Below are 10,068 nucleotides of genomic sequence, written 5' to 3'. Positions count from 1 at the left end.
TTTCCAAACTCTAAACTCCTTAAATCTCTTCTGGTCGCGACACTCTCGCTACAGTGAGATATTCTCATTGCAGCGAGGTCCCCTTGCTGCAACGATGCCCTCTCTCGCTACAGCGAAAATTTTAGAGAAAACTGTACTATAATTTATGTAGAATCTAGCTATAGTGAGACCCTCTCGCTACAACGAGACTGCATCCAGAAATGTAACCCTCACTGCCGCTCTCTCGCTGCAGCGAGGAACCTCTCGCTATAGTAAGAAGGCGATAGTTTCACACTTTCTTCCCACGGCCCTCTCACTATAGCGAGACATATCTCGCTATAGCAAAAACACCTTGCACCATACACTTAGCCAAATTTTCAGTTCAATTCCAATCATATACAATAATTCCAATTCCACCACAAACCAATATATATGCTCATACTCGCATTCACACATTCATATAAGTCTACAATATTACATATACATATATTCTTATTACCATATATATATATATATATATATATATATATATATATATATTTATCACACACACATATCAAACACACAAACACATAAAAATCCACATAAACATTTATATTAATAATTAAACAATATTACAAAATTCGGGATGTTACGAAATTGATATATATATATATATATATATATATATATATTTTTGTATCAGAGAGGTACCAACTAATCTACCTCATGGTTGGATATTAAATACTTATGCAAAATCCTATATTTTTAAATGGTTGAGGGAGTAGGCATTATTGAGAGCGAAAAAGTAATAAATTGAAGTTTATCATAACTAATGCTTTGGACTTTTAGAATATAATGAGATTTATATAAAGTTAATAATTATGAGTGTTATACGGAATTTAATTAGGAATTCAATAGAAAAAAAAGATTTGTCAGCTTGTTATTTAGTTCAAAGTAGTGAAATAATAGAATTTATAAAAGTTATTCAAAAGGTTTTAGAAAAAATTCCCAACAGACTATATATATATATATATATATATATATATATATATATATATAAATTTAGAATTTGTTGTTTAGATAAAGGAACAGAGCTAAAATAGAATTATTTTAAATATCAATTTATTAGTAAAAAGGTGTCTTTAACTTTTGAATCGTCAAAACAAAACCTTTATGTAAGAGTTGAGACTTCCAAAAGAAAATTAAGAATTTTTCTAATAGGTGATCAAAATAATTTTTCTTTATAGATGAAAAATTTGTACACCAAATTTTACTAATTTGTAAATTCTTTCTCAATTAGTTAAAAAAATGAAATTTGATTAGCTAATATTATATCAATGCTAAATAGTATTAATATCATTACGAGATAAGTTGATTGTTGAAATGATAAGTGATATAACAAAAATATAAAATGTATTAGGGATTGTTTGGTATTATTATTATTACTATTATTATTTACAAAAGTGACTTGTTTTATCTTATTAGATGATAAAATAATTATTTTTTAAAATCCATATAGCTGTATTTATAAACATTGCAATTGAACCTAAATCTTATATGTAAACTGTTTGATCCTTAATAGCTTAATGAACTCTCAAGTTTTTATACAAATGGTAGTCTTAAACATAGTGCTATTTGTTAAATGTATAAATTTTATTAAATTAATTTTAAGGTCGGTCAAAATATTTTGAAAAGTTACAGTATAATGTAATAAATTAAATGGTATATTGAATGATAGTTTTTTTTTATTAAGCTTTTATCAAAATTAATTGTAATTGTTTTACATAAAGGTACTTGCTTATGCATAATTATATTACCTTTGGCTATTGTTTTACTGTACTTATTATTCCGGGTATAAACAGTGATGATTCTTTACGTCTAAATTATACTTCAGCTTAACTCTATATCCAAACAAAGCATAGAACTTAAAAAAATGTGTCTTACGAAAGAATAAAGTATAAACATTTTTTTGTGTGGTAGCTTCAGAATGAATTGATTATTCATAAAGTTGAAAATAGAAAGAAAAAAAAAGGATAATAATGTTTTTGTATCTTCCAAATTAAGAATGACAGTCATTAAAAAAATACATTTGGGCAGCGTTCAATAAAATTAGCTAATTAATTGAAAATTCATAAATTATTCTTTTAGAAAAAGCTATTACCTAAATATTTAAAGTTGTTAGCTAACTTATATAATTTAAACAATTTGATAAAATTAGTAGTTGAATTTATTAATAAATATAAAATTATACAGAAAGATATGTGTATATGATTTTTTAGATAAAACATATTTTTTTGACTTTTTAAAAAAAATATTTTTAGATAATTATCTTTTGTTTTTCTTTTTGGTAATTTTGAACTCTCATTATTTTTCATTAATTTAAAGATAAAAATGTTATTAAAAATCAAAAGCTAATATAATAATTAAAAAACATATAATATTAAATGGAGAGTTTATTAAAATTAAATATTTTATCATTAAAGAAATAGTTTCATCAGAATATAAAGGTTAAACAAAAAGAAAAACTAATAAAATAATTACAATAACAATGATGTGCCAGCGAAACAAAAAGCAACCAAGGCTCATGGAAGATTCCCAACCCCGGTAATTATTACTACGGATCCATCCACGAAGGAAGAACACTGCACGTTTTGGCTTGACCATGTTGACTCTCCACTGTTTATCTTTACCTTCTACTATATATTCTACCTCAACCTCACCTTTTCTTCACATCTTCATTTCAACTGCAAACATAGCTATCACTTTCACACTTCCTCTTCAACTCTTTCCTTTTCTGAGTCCCTAAGCTCCTCTTTGCCTTCCTTTCCCGTTATCCCCAACGCTCATTGCTTAGCTCTTTGAATTTTATTTAATTCACAACGACGATGAAGGTTAGAAAATAGACCCTTAAGCCCATCGATCTCCTTTATCTCCTCTATTTCATCAACTAAAATGTGTTTGGTTTAGCTTATTTCAAGGAAATAATCGCTTATTTTTATGGGTTTTGTCTGAGAAAGATTTTAAAAAATAAATGGTTATATTTTTAAAATTCAAGCGATTCTAAATTTCCTACTAATAATTACATGGCTCCTTTGTTCAATTTTCAAAAAGAATTGTAATTTTGTTCTGTTTCCACGCATGATTGATGAATTTTCTTTCTTTTTTCCCGGGTTTGTGTGTGATGATTTCCATTCGTATTTGGACTTGGAAGTAATTGTTGGGTCCTTAATGCTCTTTGGTTTGTTCAATGCTGCAGAAAGTGGTGTTGAAGGTAGACTTGTATGATGACAAGATCAAGCAAAAGGCTATGAAAACAGTCTCTGGCATATCAGGTATTGAATTTCGATTTTTTAAGCTTCCTCTTCTGTTTTGCCTCTTCGTTTTTAGATGGTAGAAAGAGAAAGAAAACATAGCAAAAAGGAAATACCTTGTATTCATTTATGGGTAGCAAAGTGCCATAAATGTAAAACATTTCTTTTTCCTTTGATTTATGTTAGTTGAATGGCTTTACATTATCTTCACTTTTAGTTTTAAGCAAAATTATGTTAACATTTTGCAGGGGTTGAATCAGTGTCTGTGGACATGAAAGACAAGAAATTGACCTTAGTGGGAGACATTGATCCAGTTCATGTAGTGGGAAAGTTAAGGAAATGGTGTCATACTGAAATAGTGTCTGTTGGACCTGCCAAGGAAGAAAAAAAGAAAGAAGAACCTAAGAAGGTAAATGAGAAGGACTCAACAAAACCACCAGAACCTGTCAAACTTTATGAAGCCTATCCCCTTTATTATCACCAAATGAAACCATTGCAATATAACCAATATCAATATGTCACAAGCTCCCAAGAGGACCCTAATGGTTGTGTCATATGCTAAATTTTAGGATATCTAAGACTTAAATGTAAAACAAATGCAAAAGAAATGGCATCTTGGAACTTTTTGAGGGTTTTTTCCACGATTCAGATTGAAGGGTGAAGTGTGTCCAAGTGTAGTATTATTCTGCATAAGAATTTGTGGGGTGAGCTTGTGCAAAATTATGGGTTGTTATTAAAAAAAAATAGAATTTGATTAAATTGAATTTATATTCAATGATGGTTCACAATTTTCAACTTTCTCTTGCTTCTACTTCTTTCAGTAATTATATATATGAATAATATAGACTCTGAAACATGAGTACATTTTGTCAAATGTGTTTATGCCCAGTACGTTAGATATATTAGGGATACTTAAGCATTAACTAGACTATTTAATATATATATATATATTGACAATTTTTTGATAAATTTATAATTTTTTTCATATTTGTTTTTCTATTTAATTAAATCTATTTATCTTTACTTATGAAATATTTGATGAGTTTAACCTCTAATATTATAGATGCTGTTACAATATTCTACATTTTTTTTTCTTTATTTACATTTTAAAAAGATTAAATTAGCATACCCATACCTCACATTTGTCGTATCTAATAAAGCAACATAGAATATAGCTTATTGATTTTTTGAAGATTTAAAATAAAACATTTGTACCTTCTGTTGGTATGAAATTTGGAGACTACAACGAATAAAAACATTACATTGGTTGTGTTCAAACAAGGTTTACCCTCCCATTAAGCCTTTAATCGAAAAGCAAGGCTAAAGACAACTAAGAATTCCTTTGCCGATGTTCATAATTGGCATTAGGATTCTTCTCTTCTTGTATGGAGACCAAAAGAAAGTTTTCCCTGGACTCATCATCACACAGCTATGTTTGTAGAATGGAAACAAGTAGGTTTAGATGGATCTGTAAATTCATATAAAACTAGTTACCATGGGGATGAATTAACTTTTATTCACTAGTCATTTGAGATCACCCTTTAAAAAGTTTAGAAGATGTCTTTCATATAAAAGTATTTAACACTCACTAACCAAAATTTGCTATTAACTTCCTTTCTAACACATCTTTTTTATTATCAGGTGAAATTTATTAAGAATCGTAAAATTTATAGATTTCTCTCTTAATTTAATGAGTTTCGATCACTGATAATTTTTATTTTTCTAAAAATTAACTAATAATAAAAATGTGTAGCAAACTAGTAATATTCTATTTCATGTCAATGATCTTAGTAAATTCAAAATGTCATCAGCACATTGTCATGATTACCCCAGTGTTCAAAAACCTCGTGTAGAAATGTCAGATATTTTTTAATATATGGATGTATATGTATTTTATATTATCTATAAAGTTTTATCCGTGTTAAAGTGATTTTATAGAAATAAAGTTATTGGAAGTTATGACATCTTACTTGATATAAATTTTCTAACGTGTAAATACCATAATTCTTATTTCTATTTTGATGATGAGCCAAATTAAAAATAAGAAAAAAAATTAATAGTTGCAACCCTTTATGAAAAGATATAAACTTAAAAAAAATATGGTTATTCATAAAAGCGTAAGGTTCAAAAGATATGATTATTCATGATAAGTATTTGATTATTATAAATAAAGGGTTATAGATTTTCAGTCAAATGAATAATTTTGTTTTCTAACATTCCATCATTAGAGAAAATAAAGATAAGTGTGTAAAAAAACTTTAAAATAAAATAAAAATCACAAATTTCTTTTTTAAATATCTTCCATTTTTCGGTCTTAATATACATCTCTTGATGACTTGATATAAAAATCTTAGAACATGTTTATTTCTCTATTTAAATACAATTTTCTCTTTTTAAAAATAAAATATAATAAAAATTTGTTTGTCAATCTAAATTTTTAAAAATAATTTTTTATTTTCTGTTTTTAAAACCAAAAAACAAAAATAGTCTGTTTAAGTTTTTTTGTTTTATCATCTATAAAAAAATTTGAAAATTAAACTAATAAACAAATTTTATTTTTATTTTTTATTAAAAATATTTATTTTAAATTATTTAAAATATAATTTTTAGAAATAAAAAACTAAAGCAGAAACAATCAAGCTCTTAATTTTTCTCTTCTATATATTTTCAACAAGTAGTATAAGAGCTAGTTTTATGTTAAATAATTGACAATTCAAATTACTTGAGAATTCTTGGTAGAATTTGTTAAAAGAAATCCATGAATTTGTTGGAATTCAATGTCTTCCTTCTCCATTTGGGTTGATTTCATAGTTTCTAGTTTGCGATTACAATTTATGAAAATTGAAATTGGTGCTTTTAATTTATATGGATTCATGATAACAATGATTTTTGTTTTTAATCTTTAATTTTTTTGTTACCTTTTAAAGGTGTTTTGATGCTTAAGAAATTGATATATATTGTATACTTTTTGTTGATATGCAAGTTGAATTCATTCAATATTTGAACATTTTATCATAATTTATGAAATTCAAATTGTCTAGGTTTATTTGTAATTGAAATTAACAATTTAAATTTCTAGAACTGTTGTTTTTTGGATAAATTCTAGGAAATTATTTTTTAATGTAAATTTATTATTTGATACATGTTAATACCATGTATTTGGATTGGTGGTTAATGTGCTTGTCTGCTACCTTCACCCACAACAATGTTTAATTCTCTCCTAATGTATTTTTCTACAAAATTGTTGTTTTATGATTCAAAATAAATTAACCATGCATTCAAGAATATAACTTGTGACCTAGCATTACAAGAGATATAATGAACAACCACCGTACCAAATTCATGCTTGTATACTAATGTAATATCATTTATTGTAATTAAATTCAAATAATTATTTTAGTAAATTTTTTATAGTAAGCTTTTTTATATTTTTGAGTGGATTAATTGACACAATATATCACTAAAGTGATATTTTTTGTGATTTTTTTTCATGAAAAATAATAGATGTTTTGTGTATATGAAGTATCATGCAAGTTTTTAGGCCGAATAATGCATGCACCTAAATAATAAAAATGTGACAATGATATGATTTTAACATGTGAATAATAATATGATTTAAAGATAGTTTTATTATTTGACATGAATTATTGTCGATGTTTAATCATAACAAGTTTTTTATTTACAATTAATATTACTATCCACACACTTGATATTAACAGTGTTAATGGTATCTTCTATATTTGTCAATATAAGTTTCTACCTCGTAATGAATAAGGCTAATTTTGAGAAATAAAAAGAAAATATTTTAATAGTTTTGATTGCATGGATTTTGACCTTGCATTAAAAACTGAACAATCTACTTCTCTTATATAGCTGCAAGTTCATTTGATGGTCGGAAAATTTTTGAAAAGTAGGATAATTCAAATTACACAAGTTTAATGATCATCAAGTGCAACATTCTAAATACCTTTAGGGATGTGATTTCTTAAGAGATTATCTGTGTTAAATATTTTCTTGCTGATTTAGAGAAATGCTTTGTAGAAATTGATAAGTCAAAAACAAGTACACTTCAACAATGCTTCATTTCCATAAAGTATAATGACAAATAAAATAATAGAGAATATATTTTAGAAATGTTTTATATAGTAGCAAAAACTTAAGAACCTCAAACTTTGAGCTATTTGAAGATCTTCTAGTGCATATGGTTTTAATCTCTCTTCCTATGTAACACAATCAGTTTGCTAAAAGGAAAAAAAATAAAATTTTAATGAGCATAGCTCCTATCTAGTGCAAGAGAAGAAAGATTAAAGCATGGTTGAACTAAAAATTCTAAATTGGCAAACACCAATAAAGGTAAGGGCATAAAGAAAAAAAATGTTTGAAGTTTAGGATTCAAATAAAAACAAGCTTACCATTAACAAGGATAAATGTTTCTTTTGTAAAGACTCTAAATATTTAATGAAAGGGTGTCTTTGTAACACACTTAGGGTATAAAAAAGGTACTCCACCTACTATGGTTTATATTAAAGTTAATTTAGATTTAGTATCTAGAAATATTGGTGGTTATATTCTAGTGCTACTACTCAAATAAATCTTTTTATGTAGGGCTGTATAAGTGATATATTATCAGTTTGTCATTTTATCTATAAGAATTTAGTCTGTCTTATTATTAAAATTGATGTTTTAGCCCTTGACTAGTTAAATCATGAAGAAATCAAACACTTAGTAGTGATAGAGCAATTTGATAAAATTGAACTAAATCATAAAGAAAAGCGGCAGAAAAAAGTAAATAATAAGTGCAATTAGTAAAAGAATCAAATAAACACGCTCTTGCTAACTTCAACACACCATATGTTGGTTGGGAAAAGTGTGCTCAATAGCAACATGACATGTACTGCATTTCAAGTAACCAAGATCATGCTAAACATCAAGCATACTCTATACTGAAAAACAAACTCTCAATCAAGTGTGTGGTTAAGAGAAGTATGTCTTATGTTGTATTTTGAAGACCTTTCTACTTAGGGCATGCTTAGGAGGAGCATGACCCATGCTTGACTCTAACATTGTCAAATAAAATGGACATTTTTTAAGGGTAGTTGGAGTGGGTTAATTATTTTTTAATTTTATACTTGATTTTTTTTACTCTCCATCTTTCTTTGTCTTTATCACACTCAAACCTTAAGTTTTCCATCCACAACTTTTTCACCATTCACATCCACATTAGCTCTTTTTCTCATTTTGAATATTGCTTCCAGGAGATCTCTAAGATGTGGTGTTCTCCATCACATAGTTAGTTTCCTTCTAGAACAGATCAATCACGAGAATTTTTCTTTTTCTTTTTTTTAGGATTATGACTATTCTTTATTTAGTTTCTTTTACTTTCATTACTATAATTATATATAACTAAACACCCCTTGTCATGATTGAGGTGAATTCTTATAATGCAACTCTTTTTAATTTTAATTTGAATTTATAATATTGATGTTAATTGTTGGTTTTAAAATTGTCTATTTATTGTTAATGTTATTCTTGAATTGAATGTTAAAAGATTAATCTTAATTAATCAATTAATAGGTGACTGTTCCATTAATAATTTAACATAACTAAGAGGTAATTTAAATTTTGGGATTACGAGAATTAATCTATTACCTAAACTTTTAATTAGTTAATTGAGTTTAACAAATCTAAGGTTTCTTAATGCTCCATTTTTATTTGTTACTATCTATGATAATTAGCGTAACATGGAGGCAAGAAGATTCACAACCAAAACACATAAAAGACATTTTTCAAACTTTATAGATAGATTTTGTAATTATAGACAAATTTACATATGAAATTGATCCGTCTATAATTTCTTTGTCGGTAAATCAACACAAATGAAAAATATTTGTCTTTAACATTATTGACAGATTTTTCTGTCTATAATATTTATTTTTATTTTTTTCTTTTATTTACTTGTATAATTGTTCCTCGTTATTCCTAATTATCATAATAATTTGTAAGTATATAGAATATTATAAAATTAAAATTCAAAATTTAAAAAATTATTTAAAAAATATTAAATTAAAATGTTATTATAATTAAAGAAGTAAACATCCAAAGTAATAATGTAAAAAATAAAATAACAATGTCTATTACGAGTACTCGAAGTGATGAGAGCAGTGTCATCATCATTAGTAAAGTAGGATGAATGTCGCATCATCCTAAATATTGGTAGTGCTGGAGCAGGTGGAGGAAGAGGAAGAGGTGTAGAACTGCTTACTCTCATAAGCTCGAAGTATGCATGTATTTGTGTATCTGCACCTCTTTCTGCATCCTTGATGCCACCTTTTTCTCTATCTTCTTCTCCATTTTATTGGCCCACTTCTTTTTCTATGTAATCTCCTCAGTTTTTCACATCTCATTTTGCTTCTAAAGCTCTTCATTAAGGGCATAAACTTGAGTGCGAACCATGTCCTCCACCTCCTCAAGCACAAGAGATGGGGCATCCTCGATGACAAATGCAGGCGACATTAAGTCTACAAAGCGACTCTCCATGCCATAAATGTAGTCTTTATAAAGATTGTCCACCATCTCCAACCACATTACATCCTCATTAATGGACTCTGGGTTCTTAGTAGATGCAATCTCCAGCTATTGAACATAGTCATTCTATAATTTAGTGTAAATAATTATATATTAGCCTTAAGAAATATTTTTAAATATTTTATAAATAATAAAATATCAGTAACTATACTTACATATGTAGCCTACGACCATGCATCAACCCACTCAATTTTTTCTCCCTTGCGTGCCT

The 10,068-nt window shown here is 27.0% G+C and overlaps 1 protein-coding gene across 1 annotated transcript; it reads left to right on the top strand.

The window, feature by feature from the left end:
• The first annotated feature begins 2,717 nt into the window (after positions 1-2,717).
• Positions 2,718-3,839, top strand: LOC113867798 (heavy metal-associated isoprenylated plant protein 39-like). The gene is made up of 3 exons (XM_027503280.1): positions 2,718-2,852; positions 3,218-3,293; positions 3,521-3,839. Exons 1-3 carry the CDS (start codon positions 2,847-2,849, stop codon positions 3,832-3,834), a joined length of 396 nt encoding a protein of 131 aa, XP_027359081.1. The 5' UTR covers positions 2,718-2,846; the 3' UTR covers positions 3,835-3,839.
• The last annotated feature ends 6,229 nt before the right edge of the window (positions 3,840-10,068 follow it).

Source organism: Abrus precatorius, unplaced genomic scaffold (assembly GCF_003935025.1).
Source record: "Abrus precatorius isolate BTA unplaced genomic scaffold, Abrus_2018 Scaffold5, whole genome shotgun sequence".
NCBI classification, from domain to species: domain Eukaryota; kingdom Viridiplantae; phylum Streptophyta; class Magnoliopsida; order Fabales; family Fabaceae; genus Abrus; species Abrus precatorius.
This window is presented reverse-complemented; position numbering and strand designations above follow the sequence as displayed.

Coding starts and splice junctions, on each gene's coding strand:
- LOC113867798 (XM_027503280.1), top strand. Junction 3,294..3,520: donor AACAGTCTCTGGCATATCAG/GTATTGAATTTC, acceptor AACATTTTGCAG/GGGTTGAATCAGTGTCTGTG.